Source organism: Sorghum bicolor, chromosome 3 (genome assembly GCF_000003195.3).
Source record: "Sorghum bicolor cultivar BTx623 chromosome 3, Sorghum_bicolor_NCBIv3, whole genome shotgun sequence".
Taxonomy (NCBI): domain Eukaryota; kingdom Viridiplantae; phylum Streptophyta; class Magnoliopsida; order Poales; family Poaceae; genus Sorghum; species Sorghum bicolor.
Genome location: NC_012872.2, coordinates 55,014,988 through 55,030,816, shown reverse-complemented (window position 1 = coordinate 55,030,816; position 15,829 = coordinate 55,014,988). Strand labels below are relative to the sequence as shown.

At 42.3% G+C, this 15,829-nt stretch overlaps 1 protein-coding gene across 1 annotated transcript; it reads left to right on the top strand.

The window, feature by feature from the left end:
- LOC8082523 (ABC transporter G family member 35) lies at nucleotides 6,263-14,989 on the top strand. The gene is made up of 21 exons (XM_002458088.2): nucleotides 6,263-6,968; nucleotides 7,107-7,316; nucleotides 7,436-7,520; nucleotides 7,963-8,122; nucleotides 8,249-8,325; nucleotides 8,443-8,496; nucleotides 8,608-8,698; nucleotides 9,161-9,462; nucleotides 9,557-9,838; nucleotides 9,919-10,235; nucleotides 10,324-10,484; nucleotides 10,615-10,881; nucleotides 10,965-11,215; nucleotides 11,301-11,633; nucleotides 11,718-12,008; nucleotides 12,436-12,519; nucleotides 12,608-12,741; nucleotides 13,633-13,860; nucleotides 13,958-14,129; nucleotides 14,232-14,486; nucleotides 14,602-14,989. Exons 1-21 carry the CDS (start codon nucleotides 6,586-6,588, stop codon nucleotides 14,857-14,859), a joined length of 4,395 nt encoding a protein of 1,464 aa, XP_002458133.1. The 5' UTR covers nucleotides 6,263-6,585; the 3' UTR covers nucleotides 14,860-14,989.

Genomic DNA, 15,829 nt, shown 5'->3' with positions numbered 1-15,829 from the left:
ATTCCCGCCCCCCTACAGCTGCAGCCCTGCGCCGTATGTAGCTCCCATCAGCTCCTCCGAGCGTCCCTGGGCGGCTGGCGGCTCATCTTCGAATCGGCCGGCGGCGGGGCAGCGAGCCGTCGGCGGCGACGCAGTCAAGCGGGCCTGCCTAGCTAGTGTCCAGGACTGGCGGAACCGCGGAGGGAGGCGGCGGTTCATAGCGGTGGGACGAAGGCTCTGGATGTGCTCTGCCAGTGCCATGAGGTTAAACGCCCCGATCAGGATCGACCAATAATTTCCTGGTGACGTGGCCTAATCCCTGGTCAGAGCTGGGTCCTGATTTCGTAATGTAGGGATCGGGATGATTTGCACTTGTTGGCAGCAGCAGCACTAGTAGCCCGTGCTACTGTGCTAATGCTAAAGTAAAATAAAAAAAGATAAAATTAATAAAAAAATAAAACAAACAATTAAGTTCGTTAAGATTTACGGAGTACGTCTTTCTCATTTTCATAAAAAGCTATGAGAGAAGCCAAAAACCATGTTGTTAAGGTCACTCTATCTCACTTACGAGTGGACCCTGCTTGTCAGCCTTCTTCTTTTTCTTTCTCCTCCTCTTGCAGCATCTTTTCCTCTCATCTTGAGCTTGCCGGCGGCCAGGAAGGAGAGGGCAAGGTCACGGTGTTGTATCCAACTTGTAAAATAGATTTCCCTATGGTTCATTAACGGTAGGGAAACATTGACAAAGTTCTTTATTTAAATAATATATAATTCTTTATTTATTTACATAATAAATATATTTTATAGTGCTAATCATAAACTTAATTGTATGAGTTATTGATTCTATCCTCTCACAAATGTAGAACATTCACATCTCATATGTACAAAAATTCACAATGCATACAAATCACAAAACAAAAGTAATCTTTTATATTTTGAATTGTACATCGCGATCCACGTGTTAGACTATCTCCAATAGCATAAACCTAAACAGGAGACCCATTTAATGTTTTGGGTCACCCTATGGCAAAAGGTCACAAAACTAAAAGTTCTCTTTTCCAACAACAAATGAAGCATGGCAAAAGCAATTTTAAGCAGCATAAGTGGAGCGAGAAGAAGCATGCAACGTAACTTATATTTGTGTTCCCCATTGCAACCCACCCAAAACAGGTCTATCCTTTGTGTCTTCAGTTGGACCTCGTTTTCTTCCGATAATAAAGTGACTATCAAGTGCGCGTTTTGGGTTTAGGTGCTGTGATGCATTAGTTGTTGGAGACAGTCTTATATACTACTATTACATATGCATCTTTTAAATCTTCATTTACAGAACATTGAGATGCTCTCGTCAGTCAAAGCACGCAGCAGCTTCAAAAATCACCAAAACAAATTCCAAGATAATCCGCAAGTTTGAACACGTGTTGTATGCTACCAAAAACAATATATTTGAGCATGATGTTCCGAATATTTCATTTGTAGCCTATCAGCAATATTACATGTGTTTTCGTGAAACATGAGTAATTAGAATATAGTTCAAGTTTTGATGTGAATTTGAGACAATCTTAGTTCATATTGTGAAAATCGTGTTCATTAAGACTATTTATTTCTAGCACATTTTGTCCATGATACATATAAGATAGCCTTGTAGTTTTATGGGAACTAAAATCTCCTAAAATTTTCATCCTAAGACAATAACTAGATTAGAAAGTATTACAGACCAGATGATCACTAACCTTGCGACCTCGGTCGGCATCACGGATGAAGAGCTCATGATAGTATTTCCCGATGATGGTGGTGGATTAGTGGACAATAAAGCATGATTAGAACAACTTATAAGGCCAGTCTCAATGGAGGTTTTATATCCTAGTTATCAACGAAATCACATTTTGGAAATAGTGCAGATGACTTTTATCCCCATGAAACTTTCATCATCTCTCTTTCTCTCTTCATTAATATAGTGTCATGATAATTAGCATATTTAATGCCCATGAAATTATCTAGAAACCCCCATTAAGATTGGTCTAACTGAAGAGAGGGATGTGAAGTGAGGGAAAGCAATGAAGTGCGTCATCCCCTCAGCTCTGCAACATGGAAAGTTTAGTTTCCTAGTAATAGTCAGCACGTGATGCCAATTTCCAATTTCCAATTATCTGGAAGAGGAATTGGCACTTGGTTGACCGTTTCAAATCAGTCACAGGGAGTTTCACCACCGGGTAGATAGGTCTATTTGAGTCTTTTTCTAGTTGTATATATAGTAGATAGGTTCGTGCAATCGTCATTTGATTGAACGAGCAATAAGCATTGAAACTAAAATATATATATCACCAAAATAGTTGACAGACTAACACTTACAAGTTCTAGGGCATAGAAAAACAATTTTGAAAATAGGCCAACCATATGGGCTTCTTGCAAAACTCAATAAACAAAATATCTAGTGTATATTAAACAGGAATTGAAGCACAGGTAGTTGACATTTTCTTCCAGATAGAGATCAGTGTTTATGGTGAGGTCAACAATGAAATTCTAGGTCAAAAAAGAACAAAACCACACCAAGGATTGCATACATGCTTATTCCCAATTTCTCTTCCTTACAGGACTTGCAAGTGCAGTAAATCTTGAGAGGGCTACCTTCACTTCTTGGTACATTTCTCCTACAAATCTCAGGAACACCCAGTAGAAGGACTCTTGTAAGCAACAATAATAAGATTTATTTGGAGCAAGCCTACATCATCACACTATGCTCTCTAAACACTAGGCCAAGTTAGGGCTTGTTCGGGACAGCTCCACCAGCTCAGATCCACCAAAAACAACTTCACTTGCAAAAAGTAACCTAAACACTCTAGCTCCATCAAATCTTGATTCACCAAAAAGGTGGATATAAGGGCTAGATTCACGAATTTGGTGGATCTCAAAGGGTGCTCCACCAAAATAGAATTCATGGAGTTAGGAAAAAAAATTACCCACCACTATCACTAGTAAAACAATACACCAGTTCGTTCTATTTCTTTTGTGCCATCTTCCCTTCTTCTCTCGACGCTCTTCTTGGTATATCCCGTCCGCACCTCTCTCTCTCTCTCTCTCTCTCTCTCTCTCTCCACCACTCATCCATGGCCAAGGAATTGTTGACACCCAAAAATGTTCCGAGATGATTTTAGGCACCATGAACAAGTTATAAACATTATGTACATGTTGGAGGTCGAACAATGTGGCAAAATGGCGAACAAAACACGCGGAAAAGACAGTGAGCCACGGCAAGCTACCTCTAGCTAGTTAGTTTAGCTGACTCAAATAGTGCTAGTCGGCTTAACCGACCGCCAGAGTCGGCTAAGCTGACTCCCCCTTCTAGCTGGTAAGGAGGCCTGCTCAGCCCCATGAAAGTCGGCTTAGCCGATTCCCCAATCGGCTTAGCCGACTCATGTCTAGAAACCGACTCAATTTCATCTAAAGGTCAGTTTTAAGTAAATTTTCTTATGTGGGAAACTTAGAAATTATGATTTGGACTTATTTCCTACTAGGATAAGACCACCCCCTCTATAAATATGAGAGGTTCATGGCCGATTAAGTTTTCATCTATCCATCATTGAAAAACTAATCTATTAACTCTTTTTGCCCCTTTACTTCTCTCTCAACCCCTATTGCTATTTAACAAGTTTCCCAGCGATATTTTTTGGCATACTAGATGGCCTTACTAGTTCTAGGTGATCCTCCATGTGCTTCACCCCAACATGTCTTTTCGAGAGAGGTTCAAGAGTGTTTTTGGCCAAGAATGGGCTCTACATCGATCTTATTGGTCTTTAGCTGCTGCGTTACAGGTTGTGTGCAATCTCTTTGGGCATCCAAGACCCTGATGGTGTGTTGGCTTGGATCACTTTCAATGTCAATATACTTTTTGACAACTCTATTGGGAAAGGCGAAGCGAAACAAGAATCAATCTAATAGCAACATAGGAGGCAACGATGGTGTAATTCATATTTGCTAAAGACATAGCATGGTAAACATCTTACATGGGCATTCAGTGGGAGGTACTTGAAAAAGTACTTTCCAAGTGTTTAGCAAGAAGCCTAAGTGCTCTCCGAACAGTGACCGATTCATGTATCACCCTTAGAATAAAAATATCTGATATATGCATCACCCTTAGCAGTTGAGCAGCCGATGAGGTGAGTATCACCATTGTTTGGTTTGTTTGATTAAGTGTTTTTAGGTTTATGCATCATTCACCTGAAAACAAGAGGGCATATGTTGACGCCGAAAAATGTTCTGAGATGATTTTAGGCACTATAAATGACATGTTGGAGGTCGAACAACACGGCGAACTAGTGAACAAAACACATAGAAAAGACGACGAGCTACCTCTAGTCGGCTTAGCTGACTCAAACAGCGCCAGTCGGCTTAGCCAACAACTAGAGTTGCTAAGTCGACTCCCCCCTTCCAGACGGGCAAGAGGCCTGCTCAGCCCTGTGAAAGTCGGCTTAGCCGACTTGTATAATACCACTTTCTCTATAAATACGAGAGGTTCATGGCCAATTGATTTTGCATGTATCCAATCATCAATAAACCAATCTATCAACTCTTTTGCCCCTTTACTTCTCTCTCTCAATCCCTCATGCTGTTCGGTGAGATTTGTTGGCATCCTTGATGGATTTACTGGTCCTAGGAGATCCTCTATGTACTTCTCCCTGATGAGTCTTCTCAGAAGAGGTTTGAGAGCGTTTTCAGCTAAGAACGGGCTCTACATCGATTTTACTGGTCTCTAGATCAGTTTGATCTATTACCCTGTGTTCTTGCTGCATTGCAGGTTGTGTGTGACCTCTTTAGGCATCCAAGGTCCTACTATTGTGTTGGCTTGGATCACATTCAATGTCAACAAGAGCCCTGTCCCCATGCCTCAGCACCGGCCCTGGCCCTGCCCTCGCATGCCTCACCGCCCTAATGACACGTTAGCTAGGGCCACGCCCACTCAGAACGGCACAACACTGCCGCACACCACCGTGCTCCTACCTGGACTCTCAATCGGCCTCACTGGCTTCGGATTGGAGCTCTTCCTGAACTCTAGCCGAACACCACTGCGGTTCGCACCGCTGCCGCGAGCTCTGGCAACTGCGAGGTCCTGCCCATGGCCGAGCCAAGCGTGAGTGCCCGTGCAACCTCCCCACGCAGACACGCGCAAGCACTATGTTGCGCAAATCGAGCATGCAATACCCAGCCGTGCTTTGCTCTGCTCCTTGGAAAACACGAGATGCCATCTTGCCATTTTTCAGTAAAGAAAGAAAAGAAGAAAATACGTCCTCTCTCCGTCTCAAATTATAAGATATTTTGGCTTTTCTAGATATATTTCTTTTACTATATATCTAGATATAGTGTATATCTAAATGCATAATAAAAACAATACATGTAGAAAAGCCACAACATTTTGTAATTTGGAATAGAGGTAGTAGATTATACACAAATTACCCATCCACACACGCTAGCGCCGTTCCTGCACACCCAATACAATTTTTCTTCTGCAAAGAAAAGGTCGTGGCTTTTTTTCACTACTGATGCATGGGTCCAGATGTCAGTGAGATAGAGAGAAAGACTATAGATAAGAGCAATTCTGAATATTTGATCGAAAATGCCCTTGCGTGGATCTGGAGTTGCTGTGTAGCCAGATAGTTCCTTGACAGATTCACTAGTGGAGCTACTTCATGATGAATTTTAGATTCAAATTCATTTTTTCAATAGTGGAGTATCTCAAATAGACTCTTAGCTATTATATAGTATGCACTTATCAATGCAAATGGGTTAGATGTTTGAACTTCATAGCTGAAGTAGGTTGAGGTATATTGACAGAGGTTCCGCTGTTTATGGCGCCTCTCCGAGGTACGAAGTATAGGAATCTCCTAGGCATATTGATAGGTTCCGCTGATTATATGCTATTATGGTAGCTTGTGACTCTTCCGCTGTTTACAGGATCTAGCTTTTATGTGCGCGGTACAAAGTATAGGAATCTTATCTTCCTATCACTTGTGATGAATATGAAGTGAAGAGACGAATGGTGCGAGGGTGATGGACGCGGACGGATGCTGGCGTGTGGTTCAGAACTTCAGATCATCGATTGACAGACAGAGACACGGATACGGTAATAACAGGGACGGCGAAAGCACGTCCACCAAACTTTGACAAAAATAATCATGAATTTGGGGTATCTTTTGGCAAATTCTCGGTGTGGCAGTGTAAACTGGCCAATTACACGTATATATCCAATGCTCCACAGTAAAATTTGCCTTTAAATTTTAATATTTTTTCTTTGTATAATTGATTAAACTTATTAAGCTAAAACATGCATGACATCATGTTAGAGTTGTATTTTTTTTTGGACCGAGGAAGTATCATGCGACAGGTACCTGCCAGTCTGCCACTCTCCCCTCCCCGTTGCCGCTGCCTACAAAAACCCCGCACCCTTTCCTCCTCTCTCCCCAACAGCCTCGGCGTCGTCGCATTCGCACCCCGCAAAACCATCTGGGAAACGCTGCAAAGCCACGCCACAACAACCACACGACGGTGTCTCGATCGGCTGCTCGGGCTGCGGCGCTCAGTCCGCGGGCGTGCGTGCGTAGCGCCGCGGCGGGTAGTATGAACGCGGCGGCGGAGCTCCAGAAGGTGGCAACAAGCATGCGCGGCAACAGCGGCGGGTCCGGGTCGGGCCGCCCCTCCGCGTGGTGGCGCGCGCCCGACGACGCGTTCTCGCGCTCCTCTTCGCGGAGGGAGGAGGAGGACGACGAGGAGGCGCTGCGGTGGGCTGCGCTCGAGAGGCTGCCTACCTGTGACCGCATCCACCGCGCCATCCTCCCGCTCGGCGGCGGCGACTGCGACGGCGGCGGGGAGGCGGCCCCGCAGGTGGTGGACGTGCTCGGCCTCGGCCCGCGCGAGAGGCGCGCGCTCCTGGAGCGCCTCGTGCGCGTCGCCGACGAGGACAACGAGCGGTTCCTGCTCAAGATCAAGGAACGCGTCGAACGGTGCGTACGTGCTGCTGGAGTGGACGTGGACTGGACACACACATCACGTGCATGCTCCTATACATACAGCTCGGCTAGGATGTGCGTTGTGCTTCACGTTTTAATTTGCGCTGCTCGTGCCGCCGTGCGCGCGTGCAGGGTCGGGATCGACATGCCCACGATCGAGGTGCGGTTCGAGCACCTAAGCGCGGAGGCGGACGTGCGCGTCGGCTCCAGCGGACTCCCCACCGTCCTCAACTCCATCACCAACAAGCTCGAGGACGTCGCCAACGCGCTGCACGTGCGCCGCAGCCGGAAGCAGGCGATTCCTATCCTGCACGACGTCAGCGGCATCGTCAAGCCCCGCAGGTTAACATCAGCTAGCTTTTGATGAATTCTCAAGAAGTTCCTGATCTTGGTTGCTGTTTGAGTCCGAGCCGGATGGTGGCATGGGACATGGTATTGCCTGACGCTCGTTCCATTTGTAGAATGACTCTGCTGTTAGGTCCGCCCAGGTCAGGGAAAACAACCTTGCTGCTCGCCTTGGCCGGGAGGCTCGATAAAGACCTCAAGGTTTGTAAAAGTAAATTCACTCTAGTATATATAATCAATCACGTTAAGTTGGCCATAATTAAAGGTTCCTGCAGACTTTTTCATATTAATTAAGGTTTTAAATAGCGGGGCTAAGGTGTTTAGCGACTTTGTCTAAAACAGCTAATAGCGGAGCTAAATCGGGCTATAACCGAATATAGCGGCTAAATTGTACTTGAACACAAATAGTGGTATCTTACTTCAAAAGACTACAGCGGGCTATAGCGGCAGCTATAGTGAGAGATTTAAAATTATTAGCACACACACATCAACTTAGCACAAAATAATCAGCCAATAACTAGGACAGCTTTTTGGAGGGGCAACGTCTAAAATATTGCACCATTCTTCATGTATAAATACAACGGTTCACAGTGACCTTTGGTACATACGACATTGGGTAATAATTGGGTCAAATGATGGGCAGGTTTCAGGCAAAGTGACCTACAATGGGCATGAAATGGATGAGTTTGTGCCGGAGAGGACAGCCGCGTATATCAGCCAGCATGACCTTCACATTGGAGAGATGACTGTTAGAGAGACGCTTGAATTCTCTGCACGTTGTCAAGGTGTTGGCACTCGCTTCGGTATGACTCTGAAGTCTGAACAACTAATCACAAGGGTTTGGCCTTCATTTCTGCTGCTTGCAGATTCAGCAGGATTGGCATGTTTAATTGATGTATTTTACCAAGTTTGAGTTATTATGTTGGCAGATTTGTTGGCTGAGCTTTCAAGGCGGGAGAAGGCAGGAAATATCAAGCCTGATACCGATATCGATGCATTCATGAAGGCATGGATTTACAATCTTAGATAAATCAAGAGTATCTTATGGCTTTGGTTCTATTTTTGTGATAACTTGCACAGTAGCTAAGGACAATAGCTTACCTTTTTCGCTCATCTTGTTCAGGCTTGTTCAATGCGAGGACAGGAAGCAAATGTGATCTGTGACTATATACTGAAGGTATTTGACTTACAACCGTTGGTGGTTTCAGATCGAGCTACCAAAGTTTTCTTATTCATTTTTTTAATGCATCTTGTTCATTATTCAACATTCATACATCTGGTATTGCAGATATTAGGATTAGAAATATGTGCTGACACGATGGTGGGAGATGAGATGTGGAGGGGCATCTCTGGTGGACAACGGAAGCGTGTCACAACAGGTAGAGATAGACATAATTTCAATAACGGGTAACCTGCCTTTCTGTTTACCATGCTTCCATCTATAATCTTTGACTTATGGATCCAAAAATTATTGTAATTTTCCTTTCCAGTTTATTTTGCTTCCTCTCCTTTTTTTGTACCGTAAGTGCTTCTTTGTTTTTGTTTTTGTTTTTGTTATTTGTACTTTGAACTTGGAAAGTTTAATAAATTTTTGTAGGGGCTTCGGCCCCTCCATTTCCTTTAAAAAAATTCCAGCTTGTGTGGTTTGTTTCTAATTTACTAGCTCATATTCTAGGTTTATAATGCTCATTTTTATTTAGCAGTCTGTGTTGAACTTTTCTTTTACTTACATAGATATATGGCTCTCTCCTTCATGTTCTCTAAAAGCAAAATATTAACTTCAATTCAGATCATTAGCTAGGAGTAGTAAAAACATGTTGTGACTAGCTACAATCCTGTAGGCGAGATGCTTGTTGGTCCGGCCAATGCACTGTTCATGGATGAAATTTCGACTGGGCTTGACAGCTCCACTACATTCCAGATCATTAAGTCACTTAGACAGGCAATCCACAACCTCGGTGGCACAGCTCTCATCTCCTTGCTACAGCCTGCGCCCGAGACATATGATCTTTTTGACGATATCATACTGCTCTCGGATGGGCAGATTGTGTATCAGGGCCCCCGAGAAAGCGTGCTCGAATTCTTCTCGTCTCTTGGGTTCAAGTGTCCTGAGAGGAAGGGTGTGGCTGACTTTTTGCAAGAAGTACGTAGACAAACACATTCTTTGTTCTGAAATATGGTGTCAACCATATACTTTGCTTCTTGTAACAATCTTCATGCATGGGCTCGCTGAGCAGGTGACGTCCAGGAAAGATCAAAAGCAATACTGGGTGCGGCATGACAAGCCGTACCAATACGTGTCAGTTAAGGATTTTGCATCTGCATTCCAGTCTTTCCATGTTGGGAGAGCTATAGCAAATGAGCTAGTTGTTCCTTTCGACAAGTGCAAAAACCATCCCTCTTCTCTGACCACCTCAAGATATGGTGTTAGTAGCTGGGAGCTGTTGAAAGCAAACATTGACCGAGAAATCTTGCTTATGAAGAGGAATTCCTTTGTCTACATCTTCAAAACTTTGCAGGTCATTAGAAATTCTACTTCAAACATAGTAAGATGGTGTGAACAATAGCTGCAATGCCTGACTTTGTTTTGATATGTCAGCTGATGATGATGTCCATAATGGGAATGACTATCTTCTTTCGTAATAAGATGCACCATGACTCAGTGACTGATGGTGGTATCTACTTCGGTGCGCTCTTCTTTACGGTGATCACAATCATGTTCAATGGATTTTCTGAGCTTGCACTCACTGTCATTAAGCTGCCAGTGTTCTTCAAGCAAAGAGATCTCCTCTTCTTTCCAGCATGGGCCTGCACCATACCCACATGGATCCTTAGGATCCCAATCTCTTTTGTTGAGGTTGGTGGGTTTGTTTTCATGGCATACTATGTCATTGGGTTTGACCCAAATGTAGGCAGGTGAGATTGATGAGAGACTAAGGTTATCTTGTTAACCAAATATTCATCACAGGCCTTCACTTACCATCCTAGCTTTGTGGAATGCTAGGTTCTTCAAGCAGTATCTTCTTTTGTTAGCATTCAATCAGATGGCAACATCACTCTTCCGATTCGTTGGTGGGGCAGCAAGGAACATGATTATTGCAAACGTCTTTGGAGGATTCATCCTGCTAAGCTTTATGGTGTTGGGTGGATTTATTCTAGTAAGAGGTACACTCTCACCATTCTTTTTTAACAAAACAAAGAGAATAACCTCGCCATTTTTTCTATATGCAGTACTATTTATTATTGCTCTTTTTTTTTAAAAAAAGGTCTGCCCCTTTCTTTTTTGAATTTGCAGACAAAGTGAAGAAGTGGTGGATATGGGGCTATTGGATCTCCCCACTGATGTATGCCCAGAATGCCATCTCAGTAAATGAGATGCTAGGGCATAGTTGGGACAAAATTTTGAATAGCTCTATGTCCAATGAAACCCTAGGTGTGCAATCCTTGAAGTCCCGTGGAGTCTTCCCAGAAGCAAAGTGGTATTGGATCGGCTTAGGTGCATTGATTGGATTTGTCATGCTTTTCAATTGTCTCTTCACACTTGCCCTAGCCTACCTGAAGCGTGAGTTCCTCTAGGATTGGTTTGCTCATGGTTTTTGCATTTGAAAATACCTAAAATTAAGAAGGTTTTATTTTGAGTTTCAGCATATGGGAAGTCCCATCCATCGATATCTGAAGAGGAACTGAAGGTGAAGTATGCAAACCTCAGTGGTAATGTTGTGGCTGGGGGCAACTTGCCACTAGGAAGTAGCCATTTAGAAACAGTTGGCATCACTAGATCCGGTTCAGCAACTGTTGAAAATCATTCTGGCACTACGCAAAGGGGTATGGTTCTTCCGTTTGCCCGGCTTTCACTAACTTTCAATAACATCAAGTACTTTGTTGACATGCCCCAGGTAAGTATATTGAAGTTATTTATATAAATCATCAACCATGAGGAATTAATAATTAGACAATAATCTTTTGATGAAACTCATTCAGGAGATGAAAACACTTGGAGTAGTCGGAGACCGGTTAGAGCTCCTCAAAGGTATCAGTGGATCTTTCAAACCAGGAGTGCTGACCGCACTGATGGGTGCTAGTGGTGCTGGCAAGACAACACTAATGGATGTACTGGCTGGGAGAAAGACCAGTGGTTACATTGAAGGAAACATTAGCATTTCTGGATACCCAAAGAAGCAAGAGACCTTTGCACGTGTATCAGGATACTGTGAGCAGAATGATATCCACTCGCCGCAGGTGACAGTCTATGAGTCACTTGTTTTCTCAGCATGGCTCCGCCTTCCTAAAGATGTAGATTCAAACACCAGAAAGGTCAGCCAAACAGAATAGATTCAACTTCTAACCTCTATCTAGACTTGATATATTAGACAACATTGCTTACCTTTATGCATGCAGGTGTTCATTGAGGAGGTCATGGAGCTTGTGGAGCTCAAACCATTGAGAAATGCTTTGGTTGGACTTCCTGGTGTGAATGGTCTGTCAACTGAACAGAGGAAAAGATTGACCATTGCTGTGGAGCTGGTTGCAAATCCATCAATCATTTTCATGGATGAGCCAACCTCTGGTCTTGATGCCCGAGCAGCTGCAATTGTTATGAGGACAGTGAGGAATACTGTTGATACAGGTAGAACTATAGTCTGCACGATTCATCAGCCTAGCATTGATATATTTGAAGCATTCGATGAGGTGAGTTTATTGTGGATCTTTGTACTCCCTCCATCATAAATTGTAAGATATTTCAAGAATCTTAGAGAGTCAAAGAACCTCAGTTTGTCTAAATTTATATGGTAGGATAATAACATTTATGATATCAACTAAGTATTATTAGGTTCTTCATTAGTTATATTTTCATACTATATCTATTTGGTTTCACAAAACTTTGTAATTTTTTCTATAATTTTGGTCAAACTTGAGATGCTTTGACTCTCCAAGATTTTTGGAATGACATACAGTTTAGGATGGAGGGAGTACTTTCTAGTGATTTCTTCTTACCACCATTACTTTGCATCTGCATAACTAGGCTGATTTTGAAATTTAGTTGACTATGGTTAGTCTTATAAATATGATATGAAACAATGTTGCAAAGTCTAAGGTATTTGATGAATTGTTGTAGCTTTTCCTTATGAAGCCAGGAGGAGAGGAGATCTATGTTGGTCCACTAGGCCATCATTCTTCTGAGCTGATTAAGTATTTTGAGGTGTTGTGATATTACATGAATATTAAAAAAATTGCTCGACTTTATTGCTTCAATTTACTGACTACATTGTATTGCTCATATTTTCTAGGGAATTGACGGAGTCAAGAAAATTAAAAATGGCTACAATCCTGCGACATGGATGTTGGAAGTAACGACAATCTCGCAAGAACAGATACTAGGTGTTGACTTTAGTGACATGTACAAGAAATCTGAATTATACCAGTGAGTAACTTGCAACCCTCCTATTCACTTCATTTCCAGAATTTCCTATTGTCCCTAGGTGGTCTTTGGTTTAGACTACACCACTAGCAGCCCGGATGAGCAAAATCTATGTTGTAAGTCTTTATTAACCCTTAAAATATAGGGTCCAATCTACACTGTAATTATTGTGCCATTTAAATACCCTCTGAACTTACAAATTCTTTGTAGTCAGTACTGAAACTTTAGCTTCTAGTTTGTTCCCTTGAAAAAATTGCAGCTTGTAACAAATAGCAGTGCTGTAACAGTAACATGTGATCTAATTCACTTGATGGAAAAAGCATTTGAACATGGACTGGTGACGGGGATTTCATGATTCTCAGACTTCATTGGTCTAACTAGTGTAACTCACGACTAGCGGTAGAGCAATTTAATCTAATTGGATTTTTTGTGTTAAAGTTTAAAATGTTAAAGTTTGGAGCTAGAAGTCAGAGTTCTTATATGGGATTCTGAATTTAATTTTGAATAAATTAAAAAAATATATACTTTCGTCATTTTGCGAATCACAGTACAAAGGGACATACACGCACCATACTTGTCTTATTTGTTCAATAGAGTCACCATTTTGATGACTACGTATGTATGTTTTTTTTGCACCTATACTTTTCTCAAGTAACTACTACATGTCTTATACAAGTGTAAGATTGTTACTGTTATTATTAGCAAGGAAAATATTCGAGTCATTTTGCATCTTGGAGATTTTCTTTAACTTTGCTATCATAGTGAACGTAAAACTTTGAACTGGTACATATTATAAGTTCATAACCAGTGTCTACTATCCTCGAATTTTCTTCTTTCCGCATCATTGCTACACCATGATAAACATGATGATTCTAATGTTATTACATTCTTCAGGAGGAACAAGGCCTTGATACAAAAGTTAAGCGAACCATCAGCAGGCTCAAGTGACCTTCATTTCCGTAACCAATACTCGCAGTCTTTCTTCATGCAATGCGTGGCTTGCTTGTGGAAGCAAAACCTGTCATATTGGAGGAACCCTGCTTACAATGCCATTAGGCTATTTTTCACAACTATCATAGCGCTTATCTCCGGCACTGTCTTCTGGGACCTTGGTGGTAAAATGTAAGTAACTTCCATCTGTTACATTGCACCTGTCTAGTGTGTGAACATCTCAAAAAGAAAAAAAAGAATCTGAAGCTTATGATTCTGTACCTACCAGGAGCCAATCACAAGATTTGCTCAACACCATGGGGTCCATGTATGCTGCAGTGATGTTCATTGGCATCTTGAATGCTAAATCTATCCAGCCAGTAGTCTTTGTGGAGCGGACTGTGTTTTACCGTGAAAGAGCTGCCGGCATGTACTCGGCTTTGCCATATGCATTTGGACAGGTGATCGAACGGCTCTCATATAATCTCCTGATATATAGTACATACCTTCTATGAATGAGAGGCCACTAATAATGATATCACTAAAACTTCTGCTGTATATAGGTTTCGATTGAACTCCCATACACTCTGGCTCAGGCCACCATATATGGGGTCATAGTGTACTCGATGATCGGGTTCAAATGGACAGTTGCCAAATTCTTTTGGTACCTCTTCTTCATGTACTTCACCTTCCTCTACTTCACGTTCTATGGCATGATGGCTGTGGGCTTGACACCGAGCTACCCTGTCGCGTCAATCGTCTCCTCGGCATTCTATAACATCTGGAACCTCTTCTCTGGATTCATCATCCCTCGCCCCGTAAGTGTCATTATATATTGCTCCATCTCCATCAATTGCCCATGTCTACACAAATGTAAAATGTTGTCGCTAATTGTGAAACTCATAGCCCTTTTTGGTATGGCAACATGCTCAGAAAGTCCCCATCTGGTGGAATTGGTACTGTTGGGCATGCCCTGTGGCATGGACGCTGTATGGGCTGGTTGTGTCTCAGTTTGGGGACATCACGACACCCATGGACAACGGTGTCCCCGTGAATGTGTTCGTGGAGAAGTACTTCGGCTTCAAGCACAGCTGGTTGGGCGTGGTGGCCGTGGTGGTCGTGGCATTCGCCATCTTCTTTGCTCTCCTATTCGGCTTCGCCATCATGAAGCTCAATCACCAGAGGAGGTAGCGATGTGTAGCAACTAAGCGAAATTAATTAACATGCCCCGCTGGTAGAAGTCCATCACTTGCTTTGCAAACAATACATCACTATTTCTGTCGTATTCAGTGCAACATACGAAATGTTTGACCTTGTTAGCGGCCCTGCAATGTAAAGCTAAAGCATCGAGATTTCATTTGATTTTAATTTTATTTTATTATGGCCTTGTTTAGTTTGCAATTTTTTTGGTTTTTGGCTACTCTAGCACTTTTATTTTTATTTGACAAACATTGTCTAATTACAGAGTAACTAGGCTCAAAAGATTCATCTCACAAATTACAGGTAAATTGTGTAATTAATTTTTATTTTCATCTATATTTAATGCTCTATGCATGCGAATAAAGATTCAATGTGACAGAGGATCTTGAAAATTTTTGCGAACTAAACAAGGCCTATGTATATGTACGGGTGGCATAATTTTTTAATGGATGTTGTATGTATAATAATACGAATAGTCCAATTTTCTTGCAACAAATGTTGGCTTTAAGCCTAGCAGACCCAGCGTTCAAATGGAACTCAACAAAGCACAAGGCGCTGTTTGAGATCACCAATTTTAAGCTTAAACAGAGCATGATGTGATGAATACCTTAAGCATGCGTTAGAATTAGAATCTGGGCCGTATATAAATACAGGCAAAATCATGTTTAATTTATTCCAAAAATAAGACTTACACAGTATATCAAATATGTGCTTATTTAGACTAATAATCATGGAAATAATTATAGCAATAAACAAAATAATATCATGCATCTTATTGTATAGATAGAGCATGATCGTCGTCCAAACAACGCTAACCGGTAATATTTTGATCAACAAAATAAGAGGATGTTTAAAGATTTCATACCCTACGGCAGAGCCGGAAGCACTAGCGAGCGACATGGTGCTTTTGCTGATGTAGTCGTCCCGATCAATACAGTGCAGCTAGGAAGCAGTGGAGATC

What these genes read in the sequence shown, in the direction of transcription:
- LOC8082523 (XM_002458088.2), top strand. Translation starts at nt 6,586, where the DNA reads ATGAACGCGGCGGCGGAGCTCCAGAAGGTGGCAACAAGCATGCGCGGC. An exon ending in ACGGAAGCGTGTCACAACAG is followed by an intron (nt 8,699 to 9,160) that starts GTAGAGATAGAC and finishes ACAATCCTGTAG; the next exon opens with GCGAGATGCTTGTTGGTCCG. An exon ending in TGGGACCTTGGTGGTAAAAT is followed by an intron (nt 13,861 to 13,957) that starts GTAAGTAACTTC and finishes TGTACCTACCAG; the next exon opens with GAGCCAATCACAAGATTTGC.